General features: G+C 43.1%; 1 protein-coding gene across 2 annotated transcripts; it reads right to left on the minus strand.

Moving 5' to 3' along the window:
* Window positions 1-130: 130 nt before the first annotated feature.
* On the minus strand, window positions 131-25,707 carry PPIL4 (peptidylprolyl isomerase like 4). 2 transcript variants are annotated; one of them, XR_012902718.2, is made up of 14 exons: window positions 25,469-25,707; window positions 24,912-24,979; window positions 24,759-24,823; window positions 21,423-21,540; window positions 20,028-20,170; window positions 17,747-17,843; window positions 14,107-14,223; window positions 13,082-13,206; window positions 11,471-11,537; window positions 10,358-10,469; window positions 8,596-8,692; window positions 7,961-8,099; window positions 1,580-1,699; window positions 419-558 (listed from the first exon to the last, which is right to left on the minus strand). XR_012902718.2 is itself a non-coding variant. In XM_075924413.2 (13 exons), exons 1-13 carry the CDS (start codon window positions 25,536-25,538, stop codon window positions 322-324), a joined length of 1,455 nt encoding a protein of 484 aa, XP_075780528.1. In that variant the 5' UTR covers window positions 25,539-25,705; the 3' UTR covers window positions 131-321. The 2 variants fall into 2 exon arrangements, 1 of the variants encoding a protein (XP_075780528.1); XM_075924413.2 differs by lacking the exon at window positions 1,580-1,699 and having other exon boundaries at window positions 131-558; window positions 25,469-25,705.
* Between the last annotated feature and the right edge of the window lie 1,170 nt (window positions 25,708-26,877).

The raw sequence follows: 26,877 nt of genomic DNA on the forward strand, positions 1-26,877 counted from the left end.
GCCTGGGCTGCAGGGCTAGAAATTGCAATAGAGAGGTTTGGACATGGGCCGGTGATGGGAGTGGGTTTCAGAGCCCAAACCTCTCTACTGCAACTTTTAGCCATGTGGTGAAACAGCAAAAAAATGGACATAAAATACAAATTCTTTTATTGAGACAGTCTTCCAGAATCAAGCAGTATTCTACAAAATTAAAGGTTAAAATAGGTACACTCATCACTCCTGAAACTGAGACACCAACAAGCAGTGGCAAACGCAGATTTGCTGGAGTACCTGCACAGTTGTATACAAGGCATTATGCAAATATAGGAGGAGAAGGATACATCATCTATGTCTGGACCGCTCCTTATCTTTGGATTTCTTAGGACTTCTACTTCTGTCTCTCTTTTTATCCCGCTCTCTTTCCCAAAGCTCTTCTCGGTGTTTGTCTTTAGATTTGCTGGAGCTATAGTGGCTGTCTCGATCCCGAGACTGGCTGCGACTGCGGCTTTGTTGTTTGTCTCTCTTTTCAGTCTTTCTTTTCTCTTTGCAGCATTCTTCTTTGTATCTTCGGTCAGAGTCCTGTCAAGGCAGTTTGGTGACATGCAGTGAAGGGAGGATATTAATATTAAAGGGTATACAACAGAACAAGAAAGTAAGACAGACCAGCTCTTTGGCTTTCTAATTGGCTCCAGGTCCATCCCAGGCTCTTAACAGTTCTGACCAAGGATGGTCCTGCTACTCAGCTTTAGTTCCTTCACTCTGTTCCTGGTCCCAGCTACAACTTCTTAGCATGCCTCCAAAGCCAGCATATGTTGGCTCAAAGGACAAACTGCAACCATGGAGAGAAAGGGGCTACCTAGCAGGGGAGCTGCCTGGGAAGCAATGTCCAAATCTCCACACAGCACCACCCTCTGCAAGGCTGACCCTTCTCCTACCCAGCTCAAAGGCACGTTACCATGGGGATGCAGCAACCAGGACCAGCAGGGAGTGGAGAGCCACGGCTCTCCAAAGAGCCTTGGGTGGAGATGGAGCCAAGTAGAAGGGCTACTCTAAAGCAGAGTCACCAGCATGGATCAGGACTGAACAACAGATGCCCAGAAGGTCAAATAGAAGGCTTTTGTGGGCCAGATCTGGCCTGTGGACTAGTAAAAGACCAATGCTGCTCTAAAGCCTTCTACCTTCAGCCTGTCTTAGCTGAAAGAATATTAGATAATGGGGCTAGTTCTTACAGGTAATATCATGAACCAAAGCCAACTGGTAACTTGATATAATTTAGGGGATCAAGTCCAGAGCTTTTATTTGACCTGTTATCACAAACAGAGTTATTTGCAAAATTCAGATCTGGGTTTGATTTTTGACTAATAGTGGAGTGTTTGGCTCCAGGATTTTGGTTCAGGTGCATCTCTATTTTGTATCAGCACAACACTGATGATGCAATGTTCTGTACTCATGTAACCTAGTTGAACTAGGGAAACCAGACTGAACTAGTGAAATTTCAGATACTACAAATCTTCAGAGAACAACTACTATTCAAAAGCTCATAACTAACATTTTTCAAAACGTCATTTGGTATTACAATTGAGCAGCCTGTGGCACTTACCTACAAGCTCTAACACATCAAAGCTTTCATCACAAGAGTACTTTGAGAAGCTGCATTTTTAGAAGATCACTAAAACTCTGAAAGGGCTGTCCAACGGACATAATTGGCCTTTTAACATTCCTGGAAGGATTAAGAGGATGGAGACCACATCATTTCAAACCCCAAGGTCTTCCAGTAGATGTTCTGGTTACTTTCATTTAAAAACAGAATATTTACTGTTTGTATAATCATTAAACAATCCAATGTCAGATTTCTCTTATTTCAAGATCTGGAATGGATGTTTTACACTTTTTTTCCTTCAGCTCCCAACAGACACAGACACAGACTCTCTCTTCCCCCCCCTCCCTCCGTGAAATTCTACCTAATCTGTTCTTGGCACCACATTTTTGTGTACTCTTCAAACCGGTGTTGTAGCTTGCTTGGGAATGGAGAATACTTCACCAATATGCAAATACGAGAAAAATAATCAACGTAGTCATTGTCAAAGAGGAAAGAATCTACTTAAAATGTATTCAGTCATAGTTATAAGCCATCCCATATCATAAGGCAAGTATAAATGTGCCTTTTAAATAAAGGACACGTATATGATCTGAAGAGAAACCAGAGTATACATGTCCTTTATTTACAGGGCACATTTATACTTGCCCTATGATATGGGATAGCTTATAACTATGACAAATTTTAAGCAGTTCACATGTACTGCTGGTATAAAATACAAATGTCAACATTTATAATCAATAGTACACAAATCAAACAAGTATTTATATGGACATCACAGCAAATAGGCCACCTTGTATTCCCAAACCCATTTCACTGTTCTATATTGAACTATATGTTTACCAAAGCACACCTGGCCTAAAGCACAGTTAATTTTGCTAACGAACAGCACCAATGCATGAGTTCATTTACAAGTTAAAACTGAAAAGATTTAAACACTAATTTAACATAACTTGTGTAGCTGTGTGTGTAACCAAGACTTAGATTCATGGTAAATCCCCAAGCATGCCCCCACTGATGTCCCACTGGACATCAATGGCGAAATTTCTAGACTTCAAAAAACCACTACCAACAAAACCCCACATCTTTAAGCAGAAACCTCTTCAGACAAAAGAAACCCCAAACCTGTAAAAATAAAACCTTATTCTATAGCCATACTGGAAGGTCTAAAGCCTAAGGCCTTCATTTGCCACATTGAAAGAGCAGCAGCCATTAGCTGAAAGGCAGGAGGTCTCATACTCACATTCCATCTAAATTCCCTCAGACCTGTATTAGATAAACCTATAGTACAAAGAGAACCTGGCTTTATAGCAGGGGTGGGGAACCTCAGGCCTGGTCCCCAGCTTACCTGGATATGGCCCACAAAGCTCAGCACTGGGGAGCCTGCGCTGGCGCTCCAGCCCCCCACCTGCAGGGCTGGAGCACACAAAATCTACTATCTCCCCCCCCGCCCCCCGTGGCTCTGGTGTGCAAGGGAAACGTGGGGAGTGTCTCTCTCCTTCTCAGTCAGGGGCTTCTCACTTGTGTGCTGCCCCTGACTGATTTTTCTGTGGGTTAGCAGCCCCCTACACAAAAAAGATTCCCCACCCTCGCTTTATAGGAAGGATATGAAAAGGGATATTTTTTTTAAATGTTCTTCTCTGTCATATTTTTACAGATTATGTTATGCCATGGGGAGAGGCATAAATAAGCTATATCTATCCACCAGCAGTGGATTTAGCCAATCCAGTAAAAACCCACTAAATCAACCACAGATTGCTCTGCGGTAGACTCCTATACTCTACTCGTGATGAGAAGAGTAAAGTAAATTGACAGGAGAGTTTCTCCCATTCATGGTGTGTAGACCCACAGTAACTCAATCCAAGGTACACTGACTCCAGGTACATTACTCACGGAGCTGGAGTTGTGTAGCTCAGGTCAGCTTTCTGCGGTAATGTAGACATAGGTTCAGTCCACGATCAAAAGGCAATGGATATATACAGGCAGATGGCATACAAGGAAAAAATAAGTGCATAATGGTCTGCATGACAGCCAGTAATCTCAACACACCAATAACCTAACTGTTGTCGTTTTTTGAAGGCGTCATGGCAAAGGAGACTTAAGAAGGGATGTGAAGAGAGATGTTGAGGTAGCTTTGTAGATATTTATGCATAGCATCCACAAGCATGAAGGGCAGCATAGGGACAAGCATGGTTCAAAAATTTAAACAAGTATGCGATGAAGGGGAAATCATAGAAGTCAGATGTGGGAGTTGAAATCTCCATAGTGAATGAGATGAGAGGTAGTGGGAGAATAAGCAGAGAAGGATTTTGAAAGTGAAGAAGAACAGCTTATGTTTGATGTGATAGAAAAGGGGGAGGCAAAGGAGGCATGCAAAGAGAAGGGTAATGTGATCAGAATTACAGGCGAGGCAAATGATATTTTCAGCATCCTTTAGAATGGATATGAGCAGAGTACCACTGCGTTCCTCAAAACCAGAGAGAAGGATTTTGCCAAATCAACATGTGAGACAACAGAAGCCTGCATGAGAGTTTCAGCTGTGTGGCTGGACAGGCAAGGCCATATTTTAATAATCTCCTCCATATGTGTAATCTCTATCTTAATATTTTACAGATTTTAATCTATTTTATTTTTTTTCCTTTAATTATTTCTTTGCATGTAAAAACAACATGCATTGGCATAGAGAAAGAAAAATCTTTTAGGAAGCTCCACAGTTACTAAAATGACAATGGATTTTAAGATCCAATGTCTTGTGGCATATCAGAGCTAGAAACATGTCATACACCATGACAAAGGGAGTGAGAGTGTTCCTGATATGCAAATTGCTAACTTCCTTTAAGTTCTCGCATGCTGGACATCAGGCCCGTCATTGGGCCAGCATTAAACATTGCTCATCTTCTTTGCCCAGTTAAGTGTTGGGGTAGAAGAATTCAACACTAAGTTGCAGGGGGTGTGGAAAGGAGGAAATAGGGCAGTGTTTCTTAAATTGTGTTCTGCGAGGCAGTCGGAGGTGTGCCATGGACAACACAGTTCAAAATGGCTGCCCTTAAAGGGGCAGGCAACCTTTTTTTCTTCTCAATAACTTTCTGTCCCCAACCACCTTTTTTTGGTCAATAACATTTCCCCCTCCCCCCTCTTTTATTTTGCTCAACAAAAAATCCTTGGTGTTCCTCATGAAAAAAAGATATATTGTTTGGTGTTCCTCGGTCTTAAAAAGTTTAAGAAACACTGAAATAGGGGATGGCAATCAGTGGCATTTGGCTGTTTCTCCCGCACCCCAATGGCATTTTTCTGCAAGCTCCTTAGAGGACTCGAGGCTGGGCAATATTTGTCAAAAAGCTAGTAAAGCAACTGAAGGATCATGCAAATTGCTATTTATCACAGATGACATCAGCACCATAGAAATAATACACATTTTCTGCAAATAGGCAAACATCTCACCACTGCAAAGCTCAAAACAGGCATCTACACCAGCAGAACAGCAAACAAATAAGATTGCCTTTTCAAATTGGCAACTTAAGATCAAACTTAACTGTCAATATTTTTATTAAAGTATTATAACCATATAACAGAACAAAGTCCAACAGAAAGAATAGCTGACTTACTAATCGAACACTTGTAACCAACCATAAAAATCAACACCATGACTCGCTATGCTTAAAAACCCTGACAAATTATAACAAGAGGAAAAGTCAGTGAGGTCTTACATATATGTCAACAGAAGTCCACTAAAGTCCTCTCACAGAGTATGTCTACACTTGCACCTGCTTTCGAGAGAGGGATACAAATGTAGACATTTGAAATTGTAAATGAAGCTGGGATTTAAATATCCAGTGCTTCATTTACATATTTGCTTTACAGCGCTATTTTGAAATAGCGCTATTTCAAAAAAGAAACGCTGTCTAGACGCAGTTATTTCGGGAGAAAACCCTTCTTCCGAAATAACCGGTAAACAATGTTGTATGAGGAATAAAGGTTATTTCAGAAGAAGGGTTTTCTCCCGAAATAACCACGTCTAGACAGCGTTTGATATTTCGAAATAGCGGCTGTCTGCAGTTATGCAAATGAAGCACGGGAAATTCAAATCCGCACTTCATTTGCAATTTCACTCAGCTGCATTTGCATCCCTCTCTCGAAAGAGGGTGCAAGTGTAGACATACCCACAAACTCACTCACAAGAAAAAGATAAGAAAACAAATTCAAAGAAGTCTACGCTGCCAGCAGAGAAAACTGGAAAAGGAGGCCACAAATGAAAATAAAGTTCACAAGCAGAAGTACAAACATTATTGAGCACACCCCACCATCTCTTATCCAAATCTCTTCTCTGCCAGTGTACCTACCTGCTCAAGATCCACATCCTGCTACTTAATTAAAGAAAACCACAATTCCCTAACAGCCCGACGTAGTGGAAGAGTCAAAAATAATTTTTATACCTGAAGACACAAACTGAACAATCAGAAAACAAGCACCAGACTATGAAAGAGGATGAGTCAAAACTCACTGAAGAAGAAGAAAAAACAGCACCAGAAAGCAAAAAAAACATCTCAGCATCACGGAAACTGATCAGGGCAAAAAAATCCTCTTCTTCACATCATTATTGACGGAGCTGACAGCACTACCCAGAGTTAAGGTTGGCCAGTGCGTTTTATTATAAGATCTGGTTTTCAATTGATTAAAACTTTAACCATTCAGTTTCAAAATGTCCATACCAGGTGACTATTTCAGGCTAAACTTTTAAATTAGGAAATTACATTTAAAAATCCCCAACAACACTTAGTTAAGGAAACATTAAGATTGAAATGTCAACCAGTCAAGACTTAAGAAATGTAAAAATTAAGGCTGTTCATGCTAGACACAGATATAGTAGCGATGAGCACGATAGATTCACCTAAGAGAAATTAGTAATTTTGTATTTGGTGCAGGGTTCAGATGGTATGTAGTAAATAAGGTCTGGGAGCATACACTTAGCTCAGTTGCTCCCAGCCTTTTCAATACCACAAACACCTTTTCAATCTATTAAAATTTTACAGAACCCCCCACACACAATATAGCTGTGCCCACAGCCTGCACATCCTTCAGCCCACGCTGCTTCCTGAGAGGCACCCCTCCTCCTGCTGGGGAAGCAATGTGGGCTTAAGGATGTGCTGGCTGCCGTCCTGGAGCCTCTCAGAGATTGCAGCGCTGGGGGGTTCAAAGGTTAATGCCAACAAGGTCTATGAACACTGTTTGCCAAGTGTCACTCAATGGAAATTGCTATTAAAAACCTCCAACTGTATTCTCTCATACATGGTGAGAAAACAGAATGATAAAATAACCAACTTAATAAATTCAATTTCGGGATATTAAATGAAGATCAATATTATCCCAAGAATAAAGACAAAGGATGCAGGGCGGGGGCCCACTACTGAAAATCATTATCCACAGCTGTTCATTTTTAGTGTCAACCAAGCCAAAATCCTCCAGCATTACTAACCTATACAACACAAACACAGATTTCACGTTGATACTTCTGAGTCAGCTGAAAGATAAGTAAAGCCATCAAGAGGCTGGTTTTGACTGCACATTAAAATACGCTCATGTGCACAATTCCCGGAAGTACACGAAAAATACCTTGCACGCATAAAATATGATTACGTTATAGCTGGTCTGTGATGGGAAATGTAAAAAAACAGACTCAGTATTGAAACTCCTACTTTTGTGAAACTCATATGCTCCCTTTTCAGGACATTTCAGCAGAAGGTCAATTAGAAACAGCTATCCCCAGAAGTTCAAGAACATCTTTGACAGCCCACCTGTACATTGCAACAAGCCCTTCACTCATTTAAGGTATTCACATGCAAGGTTCCCAGAAAAACCCTTTTCTTTTTTAGCAGTTACAAGAGACATGGTCATATAGGCTATGTCTAGACTGCAGGCTTCTCTCGGAAGAAGCTTTTCTGGAAGAGATCTTCCAAAATAACTTTCGAAAGAGATCACCCACACTGCCAAGTGCATTGAAAAAAATAATCTGCTTTTTCAGCAGATAGTGTCCACAGTGAATAGACACTACTTCGCATGTAAGCTGTGATCACTATGGAGGGAGTGGCCACCTGTGCTTTTTCCTCTTCTTGAGAAAGAACTCCTTCTTCCTGTCCACACATGCCTTTTTCCAAAAGAACTCATTTGCAAAAAGGCTTCTTCTGTGTAGAAAGGGGTTTACCAATGTTGGAAAAACCCCTCAGTTCTTTCGATTTTTTTTTTCAAAAGAACGTGATTGCAGTGCGGATGTAATTGACGGGTTTTTTTGAAAAAAACTACCATTTTTCCAAATAAAACCTCTGTAATGTAGACATACCCATAGAGACATAGGATTAAATCACCAGTGAAATGATGGCAGTTCAGTACCTTGAATTTTTTAGTCTTCTTGTCATCCTCTTCATCATCAGAGTGATGGCGCTTTTTCTTCTTGTGTTTTTTACCCAAGCGAACATGACTTGCACTAGACTCCTCTACCTCTTCATCCAGCACAAGGTTATATTTTGCGCTATATCAATTGATTAAGGGCAGACTTGGTACCAGTCACTGATGAATTCAGAATATAAAAGCTCACAAAGCAAATGAACCCATGTATACATGGGTGTAACGCTGAGACAGCCAGTACTTTATGCAAACATAAATAATGTACAATGAAAAGTTACAGGGTAGGTAACAGTAAGACTGACTGAAATCTGCTCTGGGGAAACAAAACATCCTACTCCTCCACTGCTTTGCAGTAGGATACTTATTTATACTGGTGCAAAGCTGGCATAAAATTAACACTTTCTGATCTGACAGTGGGGTTACACCTTGTTGACATAAAAAAGCAAATTAAAAATAAATGTGTAATTCTAAAAGCAATGCCTAATGGTTTGGCTGCTGCCTAACATAACATCTGCCCTACAAAAGCTTAGAGAACTAAAAATGGTGGTCACAAAATTCAGGTTGCAAGTCCACTACATTATAAGCCCATGGGTCACACATTATTCAACTGTTAAGGATACTCTTGATTTGGCTTTACTTCCTCCTTCAAAATTAATTTGGAAGGTTTATCATGTTCCTTTTCATACTCTTTGAAATCATCCTTGGTATACTTCCCACCTGTTCATACAAAAACAATCAACTGAGCTTTCATCTACAATTTACAAATCGAATAAGACACAGCAGTACAGCACACAATTCTCATCAGTTACCTCCATCATTACTGTAATCACTTTTACAGAAGTACCCAGTAGCAACTCCAGGAATGGTCTTACAGCATGTCTGACCCAGAAAAAAAGAGAGGAGGGGATCAGGCCATGACTTTCCTTTTAATCTCTAGTCCTTCTGTTTGAGAAGACCTGGCTACCCACTTCATGCTTAAAGAATACAGAGCTGGATAGGGACACAAGGCGTCAAGTGGCAATTATTCTGTTTGTGCTTAAAAGCTGGTCCTTCATCTCTCAGTTTAAGGTTCTGTTGGCATTTCTGTTACAACCCTCTTCTTTCAAAATCAAAGCAATGAAATTTTGCTGTCTACCAAAACTTGGAGGAAGAGAGGAAATCTCACTACAAAAATTATACAATTTTTAATACACATTTTGAAAAATATTCTCTCACAGGTTAATGTTTTAAAGAGGCCTATTGGATTTTATTTTCCATATTTCTATAACTTGAAGTTTTTGAAAACTAGTTAATAGCACTGTGAGTTAAGTGCTGCCACCTTATGGTGAAGGCTTATACTGCAACAGCAATATAAAGATTAGATAAAAATTAGATACTCAGTTTGTCTTGTAATGCAATCCTTCATGAAGTGATGGATGATAAACAGAAAGAAAATGCTGATTATTGCAGTTTTATGTTCATAAATAATATCCAAAATTATACAGGTTTTACCTCCCTTAACTGGAATTCTCTGGTCCTGCAACATCCGTGGCCCAGTAGATGTTCCTGAACTACAGAGCCCAGGTATAGGGAGATCAGGCACACAGGGCAGGAGCGGCAGTGGGGCATGGTGACTCAGCTGGGAGCCAGGGAGCAGGGTGCAGAGAGATGGGTGGCACAGCAAGAAGATCTGGCCCCTGCAACCAGGGGGTAAGCAGAGACCTAGCAATGGCAGCCGTGGAACTCTGGCCCTGGCCATGGAGCCTGGGGATGGCAGCGGCAGCCTTGGAACTCTGGCCTCAGCTACAGAGTTCCAGCAGGGGCAGAGCCCTCAACTGCGGAGCTCCATTCCCGACCATGGAGCTCCAACCCTGGCAGCAACGAGGGAGCTCTATCCGCAGCTGCGGAGCTCTGACCACAGGGGCAGTCATGGCTGGGCAGGCAGCAGCAGGGCTAGGCTGGAGTCCTAGCTGGGGGGCAGCAGGACAGAATGGGCCATGCTGGGAAGGACCTCCCCTGGTCTGGCAAATCCCCTTGTTTGGGACTGGTCAGGTCCCGAGGGTGCTGGATGAGGGAACTCCAACCTGTACTTTTTGAAACTTTGATATTAATAAAGAATGCCACTAGTTTACTTTTACTGGCAAAAAATACATTTGGAAACATGATCGTTACCAGTAAACCTCTTGCCCCCTAATATGCAGTAAACAGATAGACACAGATTTAGTAACCTTCGCTCAAGCAGACAGGAATGCCAAATTATGGCCATTATGTCACCGAAAAGGAGTTGATCAACCTTATAACAAAGATGCTTGTCCTACACAACAGTTCTAGTTTGAGAGAGCAATAATTACTAATTTAAGGTTTGAAATTGGTATAGAATCAAAGGATGACAAATAAAACTACCTTTTCCTCTCCATTTAACTTTTGCAACAGACTGGCTAAAATCCACATGTATTCTCCGGTCATCTATCAGCACATTATCCATTTTGAAGTAGGCTTTCTCACAGTCTTCCTCCTGGTAGCAATATTTCCAGAAAACTTAAGTCAAGATTAATTAACAAATCATATACAAATATTCTTATGAAGTCACCATTGAAATCCAACATGAATTGCTCCTGGTATAGAGATTCCTAGTGAATATGCTACAAATGAGCAAATATATATTTAAAGTTTCTAAAATTGATTAAATCACATCATGTTACCCATGTCAAATTTTTTAAAATAAATTGTAAAATTACAGTTTGACCTAATGCAAGCATGTAAGATTTGAGATTACATAAATCTATACCAAAACAGAGCATTTGTATGTGTATTATGTTTGGAATAATACATGTAGAGAAAATTACAAAGAAAGACAATGGCTTTGTTAAAAATCTTAAACAAACTACAGGACTATGTAGCACTTTAAAGACTAACAAGATGGTTTATTAGATGATGAGCTTTCGTGGGCCAGACCCACTTCCTCTGAGGAAGTGGGTCTGGCCCACGAAAGCTCATCATCTAATAAACCATCTTGTTAGTCTTTAAAGTGCTACATAGTCCTGTATTTTGTTTCAGCTACACCAGACTAACACGGCTACATCTCTATCACTTAATTAAAGTACCTGAGCAAGCTAAAGTAAGTGTCCTGGAATACTCTTGAACTTCATTCAGACAACTCTCTCAGAATACAGAACAGTAACAGCCAACAAATCAAACACAAGCTATACATTTTATATAATGAGAACAACTCTTACAGTCTGATGACATTCCAATTACTGACTTCAGAAGGACTGAAGTACATACTTACAATTTGCTACATAGGGATGAACTTAAGTATGTTTAAATGTTTTCCTGCATGGAGACCTACATCCTCTGTAAGTTGCAGTCAATAGATGAGGATATTAACCAACACTTGAGCAGATCACATGTTCTCATTCCATCCAGCACAGAGCTGCGTTTGCAAGGAGAGATGACCCAAGTCTATTATAGAAATGTTGCTTCTAAAAACAGTGTAATATCTCCACAAGAACATACCTTTTCAAATTCAATGAAAGCATAACAAAGAGATTCCCCTGTCTTCCAGTCTCTAATCACTTCACAGCTGAAAAAAATAGCATGAAATGAAAGTGTCAATGCCTTCTGGTTTGAAAATGTCTGACGATTATCACCATTTTAAAGGGACGTTACCAAGTAAGAAATTTTAACCTGTGCTATAAGGCCTTTGACAATAGTAGGATCAAAGCTCATTCACATAAGCAGGAGTGGGGGCAGGGGGAACATGCTCCCCCCCACACACCATGGGCAAGATGGACAAGGGGCCAGCAGCCAGTGAGCCCAGAGCCTCTGGATGGCCCAGAGGACTCGGGGAGGGGGCAGGGGGGATGCCTGGCGCCTGCAGCAGAGGTTCCCCCCCCACACACTGGCATAATGGCAAGAAGCGGAGCAACATGGCCATAGCCCACCCTGCTCCCCCAGCTCCTGGACACATCACTTAGGGAAGGAAGAGGGACTGCTTCCCTCATTCACTGGTAGTGTTAAGCAAAGTGATACAGCTGGGAACCAGGGAAGCAGAGCAGAGCAGGCTGGGACTACATTGCTCTGCTTCCCTCTGCCCATAAAAATGGCAAGCCACAACCCCTGCTGCCAGTGTCAGACCCTCAGTAGTCCCCAAGGCTGCATCACTCAGGGGAGGGAGCTTGTGGGGAAAAAGACAGGAAGGAATCACATGACAGGAGGTGGTTACAAGGCTGGTGCCCTCTCTACATCCCTTCTCAGCAGTCACCCCTGCACGTAAGTAATCTACATGCACACTGAAGTCACTGGATACACCAAGCAACTGAAGCTAATTTTAGGTAAGCAGCAATTAGTGTGATAAGTGGGGGCTTTAGAATTAGTCCTAAACAAAGGCTTACTGAATCAGATTCTATTTTCCATCAATGCTTTTTTTTTTTTTAACTTTTACTAAGCTAGACCAAACATTTGTTTGTTGGTTTAACTTTGGGGATTGCAATTAATACTGAGGAATGTTTGAAAAAGAACTATGTAACAAGATGGCAGTGTCTCTCTGAAATACCCCACCTTGTCAGTAGGTCCCCACTACAATACTCACACACGTTGGCTACGTCTACACTGGCCCCTTTTCCAAAAGGGGCATGCTAATTTGACAGGTTGTAATAAGGAAATCCGCGGGGGATTTAAATATCCCCCGCGGCATTTAAATAAAAATGTCCGCCGATTTTTTCCTGCTTTTAGAAAAGCCGGAAAAGAGCGTCTACACTGGCCCCGATCCTCCGGAAGTAGGAATAAGAGATCTGCGGAAAAGGGCTTTTTTCCGGAGGATCGGGGCCAGTGTAGACGCTCTTTTCCGGCTTTTCTAAAAGCCGGAAAAAAGCAGCGGACATTTTTATTTAAATGTCGTGGGGGATATTTAAATCCCCCGCGGATTTCCCTATTACGACCTGTCAAATTAGCATGCCCCTTTCGGAAAAGGGGCCACTGTAGACGTAGCCAAGGGCAGTAAAAGTGGATCTCCAAAAAGAAAAAGATCTAGAGTGAGAGTAGAGTGGTAAAGCCTAAGGGACTGCTTAAACTGATTTTGGTTCTCTTTTGGTGGGCTTTTTTTAATCACTATTCTGCAGAAGTTACCTTTTAATGGGCCCAAATCGTGAAAATATTATCTCCAGGTCTTCATCTGTGGTCACAGGATTCAGCTTACAGACAAACAGCACATTTTCTGGTGGTTTGATATCTGCATCTGGTAAATCTCCCACCTACAGCATGCAGAAAAGGAAAAGTTTTTCAATTTGTTTTATACAAAACCTGAATTTCAGTGCACTATATTCATAACAAAAAAATAATTTAAGTAACATTTTGGATGTGTTACTATCCTGGAAAAGGAGGGGGTGGGGATGATAAATATTCTTTTCTTCACAATTCAGCCAGTGGAAACCTGGGAAAGATCTATAATTACTGTGAGGTCTCAAAAAAAGAGAACTTTATTCTCTGCCAAAAAAAAGTATGATTAGTGATTAAAATAGATAACTAGGAATCTGCAGTGCTCTTCTTCCCAAAACTGTCAACGAACACATGATTAATATTCTCTGCTTTAGTGTTTCCGTCAGTAAAAAGAGACTAATATTCTTCTCTTTTACAGGAAAGCGGAGACTTCAATTTGTGTGTAAAACACTTTTTTTTTTTTAAAACACTCTTTAGATAAAAGATGTTATGCAAGATTACTATTACAGGTGCTGGTATTAATCAAATGTGGGTAGATGAATAATACAAAGTTGATAGACAAAAATGAGACACACTGCAGGGATAATGGTACCATATAGGATTAATGAGATTTTATCATTTAAAAAGCATTTCTAAAAAGCTTGTTAGAAATCTTGTCAGACCAGGGCCAATCCTGGGTTTGGAACAAAGATGGTACTGATCTTCCTGGGAAATCTCCTCCTGTAAATGGACACTTGACCTTCATCCATGTTCACTCTTTTAGCTCTACCAGCAGCCTTTGATACCATGCACTCTGATCCACAAGGCTGACATTTCTGACATGCAACTCAAAAAGCAAGCCCCTGTCTTAAGCACTCACTCACCCAGGCATAATGTATATTATGTATATAATACATAAAGAAAGTACAATTGAGAAAAAAAAAAAAGATGTTTACCATTTCCAAAAGAATGGCCTGAGTTTTTGCTTCTTTCTCTGCCTGAATTTCTTCCACTTCATCCACAGACTTTCCTTTGAAATCATCAATTTCTTCATCTGCTCTTATTCTGCCACTCTATGAAAAATTGGAAAAAAGATACAAAACAAAAAAGCATTTTAATACTAACCCGAGTTAGCCTTCATTTTTCTTAATACTAAAACCCTACCTCAGACTGGAGTAGTAAGTGTTGTGAGACTAAGAACTATAATTCCTGAAATATTAGGCTAAGACCATTCATTCTGGTCAAACAGACAACTAAGTAGTTTCACATGGTAACGAGTTTCAGTCACAGCCAACCTGGGCTAGATTACACCAGAGGTACAGAACTTTTTTTTCCTATCGGAGGTCACTGACCCACAAACAAAAAAATAAAACCAGTCACAGTCCATACACAGGCCTGTAAGAAAGCATGGAGGTTTGGGACTTTTCCTATGCTCCAGGATGGGACCAGAAATGAAGAATTCAGAATGGCAGAGGGTACTCTGGACTAGAGCTAAGGAGTTTGGAGTGTGGGAGCGGGCTCATGGCTGGGGCAGTAGGGTGAGGCTTTGGGGTCTAGAAGGGAGTTGGGATACAGTAGGGGGTTCTGATCTTGGGCAGGGTTTTGGGGAAGGGATGCAGACTGTGGAAGGAGGCTCAGAGATGGGACCTATGGTGAAGTTGTGGGAGATAAGAGGTGCTAGCTATGGCCAGGTGCCACTTACCTCAGACACTGGCACAGCAGTGCTAAAGCAGGGCCCCCCTAATGCCCTGATCCCCTGCTGCTCCAGAAAGCTACCACAGTGGCCCTGTGCACTTCCCGCATGCACCGCCCTGCCCCTGCAGCTCCCATAGGTCACATTTCCCAGACAATGGGATCTGTAGGTCAGGTCAGTGCATGCGGCCTCTGAGCTTCCGTTTCCTCCCTGATCATCCATCGGCATCCTTGTGCCTCGGGGCCAACCTAGCTTCACCCCACAGCAGGGTGAGCCAGCGCCCACAGTTGCACCCCCATGGGGGAAGGCACTGATGGTCAGGGCTTCTGGCCCACAGCAAGTATCTGTGTTGGGGGACAGAATTACACAATATGGAGTTTTTCACCTCTATTATCCCAAACCTATCCCACAACATACTTGCCAGGTTATTTCTATTTAGAAGAACATGTTCCTATTTTTTAAAAGAAAATTGTTTTTATTGAAATAAGTATATAAGTACTATTAGAGATTTCTGCGAGTATGTCTATACTACCACCCTAGTTCGAACTAGAGTGGTAATGTAGGCAACCGGAGTTGCAAATGAAGCCCGGGATTTGAATTTCCCGGGCTTCATTTGCATCTCGCCGGGCGCCACCATTTTTCAATGTCCGCTAGTGCGGACTCCGTGCCGCGCAGTTACACGCGGCACGGACTAGGTAGTTGGGACTAGGCTTCCTATTCCGAACTACCGTTACTCCGTGTTTCACGAGGAGTAACGGTAGTTCGGAATAGGAAGCCTAGTCCCAACTACCTAGTTGCACTAGCGGACAATGCACTAGCGGACATTGAAAAATGGTGGCGCCCGGCGAGATGCAAATGAAGCCCGGGAAATTCAAATCCCGGGCTTCATTTGCAACTCCGGTTGCCTACATTACCACCCTTGTTCGAACTAGGGTGGTAGTGTAGACATACCCTGCCTCATCTAGCAGGACTTCAATTTCACAGAGTACAATTAAAGGAACTGTATATATATTATACAGTTATATCTAATCAAGCATTCCAAGTATAAACATTTCTGCAACAAAATATTGGCCATTTTAAAATCTTCTCTTCCAAAAAGCGCTCTCAGTTCAAAACATTTCATTAGAGCTAAATAGTATATCCCTGTTTATCCTCTGCAAATGTCTGATTATAAAACTGCCAAGTATTTATCTAACTTACACTGAGCTATCAAACCTTATCCAGAGTTTAGATTTGTGGATGTTAGGCTAATTTTGGTATACCTCTATTGGAATTAAGTTCTAACATTAAACTCGTCACCATGATTATCTGTTACATCTTTTTTTTTTTTTTTAATTTCAACTTCTGTAGTCAATTTATTGTTTGAAACATTGCTCTCACACAAATGAATATATTTGCTTTCAGCAGTGCCAATAACTGCAAGGTAAGAAAATACAACAATTAAAAGCTGAACTATTCTTAGCAAATCCCTTCTGCCTAGAACACAGACAAACCAGTGTGTCTGCTTCTATGTGAAGCATGGGTAGTGAAGTAATATTTTCCAGTTCACAAAAGTTATCTTGAGTGAAAGAGCCGATAATGTTGCTTATTGAAAAAAGGGAATACAAGGATAAACTTCACTTTATATTGTAAAAAGAAAATAAGTTAGCAGCGATACATTTTTTGGGGCGAATCGAAAGTATTGAGGAACCTATAATGCTATACCAATGAGGAGTCCTGTGGCACCTTAAAGACTAACAAATTAATTCGGACAAAAGCTCTCATGGGGCTGGAACAACATGCATGAACGAAAAAGACTAACAATGGCTACCCCTCTGAAACTTGTCAGTAATTCCATAGCTGGGCATTTCCAACAACAGGATCATTACAGAGGTGTTACATTTTGATTAATCAAATAGACAACGGGATTTCCATCAACTATTCGATCAGTTGATAAGGACTAGTGTGGTGTTCCACCTTTGAAATACATTTCAAAGACTGAAACGCGTGGAGCCCAGGGCAAGTCACACACTGACTCTGGACTCCATGCAGGTGCTTTCACTTTAAAACGTACAAGGGTCCCAGCAGAGGCTTTTGTTTATTTTAAAGATTGAAATGCAGCATGGAGCCCGGGGTTAGATTAAAGACTGAAACGGGGCACAGAGCGGGGATTCTTGTACATTTCAAAGTTGGAACGCCACTGATGTGCCACTGTCCTCTCCCACAGAGCTGGAGCTGGGGTGAACTGGCTTTTAAGCCAGCTCCCCCCCCAACAGCTCCTCCTCTTCCCTCACCTTGCTGCCTCTTTCTGATAGAGACAGCAAGGAGGGGGGAAGCGACTAGTTGACTAGTGTGTAGACTGTCCGATAATCTTTTGCTTGTCAACTAGTCGTATAGTCGCTTACATCCCTAGTTCATTACTGTTATAACAACATTATAGCTTTTCTTTTTGTAGCATCAATTAACAAATACATATTTGCACTGCATCCACCTATCTGCAACTAGAAACAACCTGCTGATCTTTTTATCTTCTCTTCTTCAAAAGAGAAATAGTTACGCGCTTTGCAAGCATAAGCATTTCATGTGTTAGAAAAAGAAATCAAAATAATGTACATGTATTATCCAAAGTATGATTCTGAATATATTTAGGGTCTTTGGTAGATTTGACCACATGGATAAATGGGGAAGCTATTACAATAAAAATGCCTTTTCAGAAATCTTCCCCCATTAAAGAAATGTGTAATTGCGTACTGGAAGCCCTTATTTTGCAAAACACTTGACCACATATTTAAGCATGAGTAGTCTCTTTGACTTCAGTGGGACTACTCACTTGCTTTGCTGGATCAGGCCATTGGTAAAACTCAACTAGTTAGCCCATTTACTCATTTCCAACACCTTTCTAAGAAGCCATCAGCAGTACTTACATCTAGTTGTTCCTTAGTGGGCTCTGGGGAGCTGTCAGGTATTATCAGACCAGGCGGGTCATCAAATGGATCATCTAATATCACTGTATGATTTATCCTAATGAGAAATTTAAAGTAAAAATCAATTCTAAGAGTTAGCCTTTCAATTTGTTTAAAACTAGCTCTTACTTTAATTGAGAAACATGGAATCAATTTTAGCAATACTAGTGTACATTATATACAGGCAGTCCCCGGGTTACGTACAAGATAAGAACAAACCTACAGTCCCTAAGTTGAATCTGTATGTAAGTCGGAACTGGCGTTCAGATTCAGCCGCTGCTGAAACTGATCAGTTTCAACAGCGGCTGAATCTGGATGCCAGTTCTGACTTACATACAGATTCAACTTAAGAACCCCAGGCATCCCCAAGTCAGCTGCTGCTGAAACTGATCAGCGGCTGATTCCAGGAAGCCGGGGGCAGAGCAACTCTGCCTTGGGCTTACTGTAGTCAGCCGCTGGTCAGTTTCAGCAGCGGCTGACTTGGGGACGTCTGGGGCAGAACAGCTGGGGTGCTGCTGGGTTGCTCCAGTAGCGCCGCCCCTCAGCGCTACTGGAGCAACCCAGCAGCACCCAAGCTGCTCTGCCCCAGGCGTCCTGATTCAGCCGCCGCTGGTCAGTTTCAGCAGCGGCTGAATCAGAACGCCTGGGGCAGAGCAGCTGGGGTGCTGCCGGGTTGGTCCAGTAGTGCCGAGGAGCGGCGCTGCGGGACCAACCCAGCAGCGCCCCAGCTGCTCTACCCCAGGCGTCGTGGGCAGAAAAGCCTGATCTGCTGGGGGGGAGAAGGGGCAGTAGCTGCGCCCCCCCCCCCCCCCAGCAGACCAGGGAGACGCAGAGGAGCAAAGCCGCAGAGCAAAGCCGCAGAGGACACCCGCAGCGGGACAGTCCAGGCGCGCCGCGGCTGTCCCGCTGCGGGTGTCCTCCGAGGCTTTGCTCCCCATCTCCCTGGTCTGACCAGCAGACCAAGGAGACGGGGAACAGCTTTTCTCGCCCCAGAGAACGCGGGCGGCGGGACCGCGGCTCATTTGGGCGTCCCGCTGCTCCCGTCCTCCGGGGCGAGAAAAGCCCCGTTCGTAACTGCGGATCCGACATAAGTCGGATCTGTGTAACTCGGGGACTGCCTGTATTAAAAACAGGGCTAGATAAATATTCTGTAAACCTACACTACTAAATACTATGTACTAATATATAATGCTAAAATAAAGCCAGTTCGGATGTGTACAAAGACTGTTAGGATACTAAGAATAAACTGAGTGTTTTTATTAATAACTAGTTGCTGATCTTTTAACATAGTCGTTATTTCCAGACCAACAGTAAATCTAGTTTGAGAGTAAAATCTTCATTTCAACTTCTGTTGCCCTCTTAACTTCCTACTTTGTATTAGTGCACCCTACAGATTTTTGGCTACAATGAATCAAAACAAAATATAGTTGAACTCTCCTAAAGTAGTACACAGATTAATATACAAGAAACATTTAGACCACCAAAGCCATGTTCACAGATCTAGTAACCAACTCAAGCACACCAAGAAATCTGTTATCTGCAGCCAGATACCACAGAATATGTTCCACAGAGAAAATCCTGGATTTTCACCTTAACACACTTAAAATCACCTTCAGCATATGATGACACTCCAAAGAAATAGATTGCATCATGGAACAGATCACCGAAATATCTCAAGAGAACTAGCTTCAAAATGGAAATAAAGTCTCCTCTGACTCCTGCTGCAAATTGTCACCTACAATCTATATTGGACCCCATAGACGAGTTAAGTGTATCAAAAAAAATTAGGGATGTTAATGGTTAACTGGTAAACCTCACTCTTAACCAACGAGGCTTACTGGTTATGATTACTCAATAAGGGACAGAGCAGATCCTCTCCCGCCACAGGCAGGGGGCTGCTCCACCCCCACGGGGCCCACTGCAAGAAGGGGCACTCCAACCCTGATGGAGCAGTCCCCCATCCACAGTGTGAGGCTGGCACTCCAGCCTGCTCCTGTCCCCCTAATTAATCTCCCCCACCACCTAATTCATACAGAGCGAGGGGAAAGTGCACAGCTTGCTGCATTCTTCACTCTGGGTGAGGAGTACAAGGGGCAGGAAACAATAATGCCATAATTGCAATCACAGCATACCCTTTGGAAGAGGGCAGGCTCCAGTCTCACTTTCTGATGCCCAGACTTTTGAGTGAGTAGCACTTCAGTTATTTATTTACTAGAAGCTAGGAAGTTAAACCTAGTTGTACCTTATGTCTTGGTAAGGAACAAATTCCTTGTCAACGAAGGTCTCGTTAATTTTCTTTAATACATCCATGCCTTCTGTTACTTCTCCAAACACTGTGTGCACGCCATCAAGGTAATCTAGGTTTTCCCCTGTAGTAATAAGAAACTACAAAGACAAAATTTAAAAAGTTATAGTAAACCGTTACATTTTGAGAATCTCCACATTATTTTGGGCCTGACATTGCACCCACTGACATCAGTGGAAGTTTTACCACTGATTTCATTGGGAAAGAATCAGAGGGGTAGCTGTGTTAGTTTGAATCTGCAAAAGCGGCGAGGAGTTGTGTGGCACCTTATAGACTAACAGATGCATCTGACGAAGTGGGTCTTTGCCCATGAAAGCTTATGCTCCAACACTTCTGTTAGTCTATAAGGTGCCATACGACTTCTCGCCGCTATTGGGAAAGTACTGGACCAGAGCTTCAAGCAGTGTAAACTGATCAAGTTCCATTGGCTTTAATGGAAGTAGGATAGTTTATACCAGCGGCACATCTAACCATCCACCCTTAATTTATAACAGCTCACATGGTTAAACAGCACAATAATGAATGATATTTGGAACTCATTCTTTACCATCAGTTGGAATAGTCTTGCTTACTGCTATATTTATCTGGACACAGCTACGATTAGTATTGGCAATATTACATGTATGTTACTCTAGTCTCAGTTATTATATGTCTGTTTGCTAAGTCCATATAATTTTTATCTGCAATTTTCTTACTCAAAAGGAGCATTTCAGGATGCTGAACACCATCAAGGATCACACACCTACAGTTACACTTGCTAGCTATATTTTAACATTTAAGCATGTATGCCCATGGTCACCAAGTGATAAGGTATCTCACAATTTTTTTACAACTGTTGCTAACCAGAGAAGATGGTATTTTACTGATACTGCAACTCTAGGTAGGTTGAACGAACATATTTGTCCAGAATCACAATAGCAGTTATACAAAAAACCCTTAAAAATATTTATAGGTGATACTACACATTAGACCAGTTTACTTCCACACTGTCCGTCTCAGTCCTCTTCTACCTAAAATAATCATTAAACAATAATGCAGTTCTATTAACCTATCACCTTTGAAATGCTCTACAATAATGAACCAATAAGTGCACATGATGAAGAAGAAAACATGTAATTTAAAGTATGATTTCAGTTTCCCAATGAGTTGTTATAACTAGGAAATGCTGGAATCATTTGTAAAAATATGAATACCTCATCGGTATCCTTTAATTATTTATAAGCCAGCAGTTACGTGTTGTTTTCATTGTTATGCACATTTTTTTAAACCTGTGGAGTATCCCTCTTTGCTATTCCAGAGGGAAAGGAAACCCTACAAACACTGTGCGCTGACCTGAGATCCATGCTGATCATTGCCATTGTTCACCATTGACACGGTTCCCTTTTTCTTGTGCTTAATTCTTGGCACTTTTTCTGCCTCAAAAAATCTAGCTTGATCACCATAGAGTTTACTGAAAATATATACAATAAATATGTTATGAGGCAGCAAGATTAAAAATGGCTGACAGTGAAACAAGCGTTATACAACAGTGAACAAGACAAATTTACAAAAATGTTACAGTGCTTAAATAAAATGATCATTTATAACTACTCCACCCATATTGCAGGTATTGTTAAAAGCTCTTTCATTGAGGCATTCTACAGCATGAGGATTTTTGAAACATGCCAGAAAACTCTGACAACTGTGATAGATATTAGCACGTAATTTGCTAAAAGCTACTGTCAGTACAGCGTGCAGGGAAGTAAAAGCATAATTCAGTTTACCAAAACATAAGTGGGACTTGTGCACTAAATTCTACTTATAAAATAAACAGTGAAAACCATTAAATAATTTATGCATTGACTAAACTTTATCCTCTGACCAAAAAAAAAAAAAAAAAGCTGCAAACTTCATTTTACATATTAGCTTTCAAAGCATAAAGGATTGCATGCAGAAATTTTAGAGTCTCCGTGTCTGATCCTGATCTCACATTGTTCTCCCCAGGGGTGAGAGATCAGACCTATACACAGGATTGTGAATCTATATATGCACTCAAATCATTTAAACATGGTTTATATCAGTTTAGATTGCACCAAGAACTATAACCTCACATTTCTGTACCGTTCAGCAATAAGAAAAAGGTAACACCCTCAGGATGGATCTGTAATCTCAGAGACCAGCAACAGAAGGCAGAAGCAAGTCAGCCCTGCCACTCTTTTGGAAGATTCTTCAGGTTGAACCTCTGAAAACTCTGGTCTGGCAACATCCGTGATCTGGCAGGATCACAGATGTTGCTGGATCAGAGAGCCCCAGCACCTAGGAGTACAAACCGGCTGGGAGCCCCAGCCAGTGGGACCAGCGAGCCCTGTCCCTGGGAAGCCCTGGTTGGGCAGGACAGAAGAGGAACCAGCAAGTCCCATCCCTGGGGAGTCCTTGCTGGGTGGAACAGCCAGCGGCAAAAGCAGGGCAGCCGGCAAGCTCCTTTCCCAGGGATCCCTGGCAGAGCACAGCAGAAGCAGGGAAGCCATCAAGCCCCCTCTCCAGGGATCCCCAGCAGAGAGCAGCAGAAGCGGGGCAGCTGGCAAGCCCCATTCCCAGGGATCCCCAGCAGAGCGTGGCAGGAGCAAACAAGCCCCATTCCCGGGGATCCCTGGTCGGGCAGGGGGAGAAGCAGCACCATGGCAGCTGGGGAGCTCTACTCCCGGGGAGCCCCAACAGGCCAGAGCCCAAGTCCAAGCCCTGTATGCTGGTGTTCAGTGGCAGTGGGGCTGGAGCAGAGCCAGCCACAGGGAAGGGGAGCATCCTGGGAGGCTGGTGGCAGGGGACCTCCCTGATCTGGCAAATTCCCTCATTCAGGATGGGTCAGAGCTTAACGATGTAGGACAAGGGACGTATAACCTGTATTTGAGACACAGCACAACAAAGAACCAGGTATGGAAAGAAAAAAAATCAGTATATAATATAGAAAAGGGCAAAGAGAAGACCAGGAATGATCGATGAATGATCAGAACAATAATACATTAGAATCCTGGATTGTCAAAAGTTTTGACCCACTTACAGAGACTAGGGATGTTCAATATCAGTTAATTGAGTAGTAGATTAACCTCATGAATTCTTATAGGTTACTCAACTATTCAATAGTCCCTGCAGGTGGGGCTGGCAGCCAGTGTGCTTCGGTCCCACTCCGAAGGAGCCCCCTGCCTCTGTATTAGAAGCAGCAGTGCAGGATGCCAGGCGGGAGCTGGTCCACAAGGGGAGGCAGTTTAAAAACCAGCTCCCCTCACAGACCGGCTGCCTGTCCAAACGCAGGGCTGAGCTCCTAGACATGGCACCAGCCAGAACTGAGCTGGGCTGCCTGCCCACCTGGCTCCTAATACGCTTTAAGTGCAGAGCTGCAGTGGGGATAGGTCCCATACCTGGCGTGAGCCAGAACTGAGCCAGGCTGCTGGCCAGTCTGCCAAAAAATGTATCGTTGGGGGAGAGGGGGAACTGCGTGTAGTCTATAGCTTTAACCTATAAGCTTTTGCTTATCGATAAATCCGTTACTCAACTACACTATTACATCCCTAACAGAGACACAATTTTGTCCCCATCTACCTTACAGTAGGGATGTTAAAATGTGTTTATTTAAGTAAACATGTAACTGCTGAAATTTTCTGCAATACAGAGGCAGCAATACAGGGAGAGGAAGAGGGGCTATGTGTAACCATGAAGTTTATTCAATGAGCCCAAGCTCACCAGTTAACCATGTGTACATTTACACTTTCATGTTCCTATCTTACAGTGTGGGTAGAACTTTGTAACCATGTTGTAACAAAGTCTCCCTAACTCCATTATAGAATAGCAGAACAGATGTAAATTTATTTGGTGTGCCTCAAAGATCCATAATAGTGAGGTCTAGAGTAGTGCAAGGGCAAATAATTGTAATTCTATCCAGCCAATAGAATTGCACGAGCACTATTCATCAACTAAGCACTAAATACAGAGGGCTGTTCCCCCCGTAACTTGAACATCATTTTTCCTCAAGAGCGTCAGTTAAAAAAAAAAAAAAAAAAAAAAGAGTATCTGGAAGATTATGCAATCAGCTAAAATTCTATTTTACCTTTTTACAAGTAGAGAAAATTGATTTCTATAAGAAATGCGATTTTCTCCCTAACACCCTTTGCATACCTCTTTAAACACACGCGTGCACACACACACACACACTCCAATAACCTGGTACCAAAAAGAACACAATGTATTTAGGGAAGTTAAAATGCGAGTCCAGGCAAGTTTTATTGATTTTGACAAGGGACTCGGGGGAATTTTTACTCTAATCTCCCACTTCCCCTCAATCATAAGCAAAATATAAGAGTATGGGATTGTAGTCCTTAGCATTGCAGTAGAAAAATTGTTGACTTCTCCAGAGCAGCTATTTAAGGCATGCAGTGCTGCAGACAAACCTACAGTGACCTCTTTACAATTACACATTATTGATTTAAGAATAGAAGCAGCATGCTGTCCTAAAAAAAACCCCCTAAGTGTCTAGGATCAAAAGACAGTATGAGGAAGGACAACAGAAATAAAGGTGTATGAGCAAAAGAAGCTCTCTCCTCCCAACAGTGTTTAAGTAGGACATTCAGTAAGTCCAAACAGAATCAACTACACTCCCAAATTAGGACTATTTTATATTAAGTATGTTTTACTCACCAAAAGATAGATTCCCCTCCACGGCCTGTACCCAAGGGGTCACCAGTTTGTATAATAAAATCCCTCTGGAATAATGTAAAATAACACAAGGTATTAGTCCATGTATGGATGCAGAGAAAAAAAGGAAATATAAACTATATTAAAAACACTAACCTGTACATTGTGAATGAGGCAGTAGTTGTAGTACTTGATTTTGCAAAGCTTCAGAAAATTCTGACAAGCTGCAAAAAATTACACTGAAATTTACTAAAAAACGTTAATTTATTTGCACATTGATCTTTTCTCTTTGGCTCTGGGACTTTTTTAACATTGGACTCTAAACCCCGCTGCCCATCTATGAAAAAGATGAATTACCGCAAATTTCCCTTCCTAGACGCTACATGCAGCAATATTTAGGCTCCTCAATAGGAACAGCTGCATAACAAAGATCAAGACACATTCCCCTCTCCCGGCCATCCCTAAATGTCTACCAAAGGAAGAAATCAAGAGCCGGCTTGTGGATGCTTCAGAGACACGGAAGGAGGAGATACTGTCTGCGGGGGAGGAAAAGGAGCTCCCGGCCGCAACTGTCGCTTTTAACTTAGAAAAATATTACGACGCGTGGAAACTAAGGCCCCCCCCCGCCGCTTGCAAGCGCCCCAGTCCGAACCCGCGCCCGGGCAGAGGGACATTAGCGCGGGGGGGGGGGGGCGGTCCCCGGCCCCACCCACCTCTGGGCCGCTCCTCCGCGTACAGGTCGATCACCAGGTCGCCCACCGTGGTCTCCAGCAGCACGGCCATGGCCGCGCGCGCGCCGGAAGCACAATAACGCCCCGGCCCCGCCCCTCCCCGCCGCTCAGGGCACTCGGCAGGGAGATGCCGCGATTTGCCACTTCGCTGTCACGGAGCGCGCCCGTGCGAACGGAGCATGCGCAGTGATACCGCCTGACGCCGCCTCCTGTGCCTTAGACTCCAGAGGCGGAAGGGCGGAAGGCGAGCGGGGAGAGCGGAAGCGCTGGCTGCGCAGAGGCGAAGAGCCGAAGGGCGGGGCTAAGCCGGGCGCAGGCGCAGATAGGGGCCGGTGCTGCGTGTGTCTGTGGGAAGCCCCCTGGACCTGCCTTCGCCAGCTGGTCGCGCTCCCTTGTTCTTGTCGCGCGCTGCCAAGTGCCCTGCGGTGCTCACCTGCGCGTGGCACCTGCTAACGGGGCATTTTCCTTAGTGCTGCCCTGCGCGGCGCTGGGTGACTTCCTCCGACGTGTGGGGTGGTTGTAGCCGTGTCGGGCACAGACTATTGGCGAGACAGGGTGGCTGAGGCACTAACTACCTGTAATTGGATCGGTGCTTGCTGGTGAAAGAGGCCAGCTTGAAGAAGAACTCTGTGTAAGCCAGAGGGGGACAAACTATGGCCCGTGGGCCACATCTGCTCCGTCTGTCCAGCCCCCGAGTCCTAGGGTCGGGACAAGCTTGCCAGGAGGAGCCAGACCAACTCCCAGGAAGTGTGCCAGGCAAGGGTGGCCTGGCCTCCCCTTTTGTCCCCACCCTTGCCAGCTTCTGCTCCCCCAGCAGCCACCAGCCTTCATGCTCTGGGTCATATGGTTAGGGGACACGGAATTGCATAGGAAGTGGGGGCTGGTCGGGGTGGGGACAAGGAAGGCTGGATTAGGGGGCTGGAATCCTGGGGGTGTTAGGGACTGGGGAAGTTGGATAGGAGGCAGGGACCATGATGGGCTGTTTGGGGAGGCACACAGCCTCCACCAGGCTTCCCTACCTGGCCCTTCATACAATTTTTGTGCCAGATGTGGCCCTAAAAGTTTGCCCACTCTTGGTGTAACCTCAAAGGCTTGCCTCTCTCACCAATAGAAGTTGGTACAATTAAAAAGTACTGCCTCATTCATGCACTTTGTTGCTAGATGTTGTGGGAACCCAGTGCAGTGCATCTTGGGACCATGCAAAATGTCCTGTCAGCCATTGATTTGTGTCCTGTGTCTTCCTTTCATGCCATTTTTCCAATTGCTATTCTCTGAAGTAATCTCCAATATATGTGTAACCCCATTTTTCCTCCCTGGGTTACTTGGGAGCAGGTCACACTCACAAGTGTGCCTGGGAGCCGATGGTTTTGACATAAAAGGAGATCCTGAGT

This window comes from Pelodiscus sinensis, chromosome 3, assembly GCF_052426305.1.
Source record: "Pelodiscus sinensis isolate ZL-2025 chromosome 3, ASM5242630v1, whole genome shotgun sequence".
Classification (NCBI taxonomy): domain Eukaryota; kingdom Metazoa; phylum Chordata; order Testudines; family Trionychidae; genus Pelodiscus; species Pelodiscus sinensis.

Coding starts and splice junctions, on each gene's coding strand:
- PPIL4 (XM_075924413.2), bottom strand. CDS start 25,538: ATGGCCGTGCTGCTGGAGACCACGGTGGGCGACCTGGTGATCGACCTG. Junction 21,541..24,758: donor GGAGGGGAATCTATCTTTTG/GTGAGTAAAACA, acceptor ATATATTTTCAG/TAAACTCTATGGTGATCAAG. Junction 559..7,960: donor AGAAGACTAAAAAATTCAAG/GTACTGAACTGC, acceptor CTGCCTTGACAG/GACTCTGACCGAAGATACAA.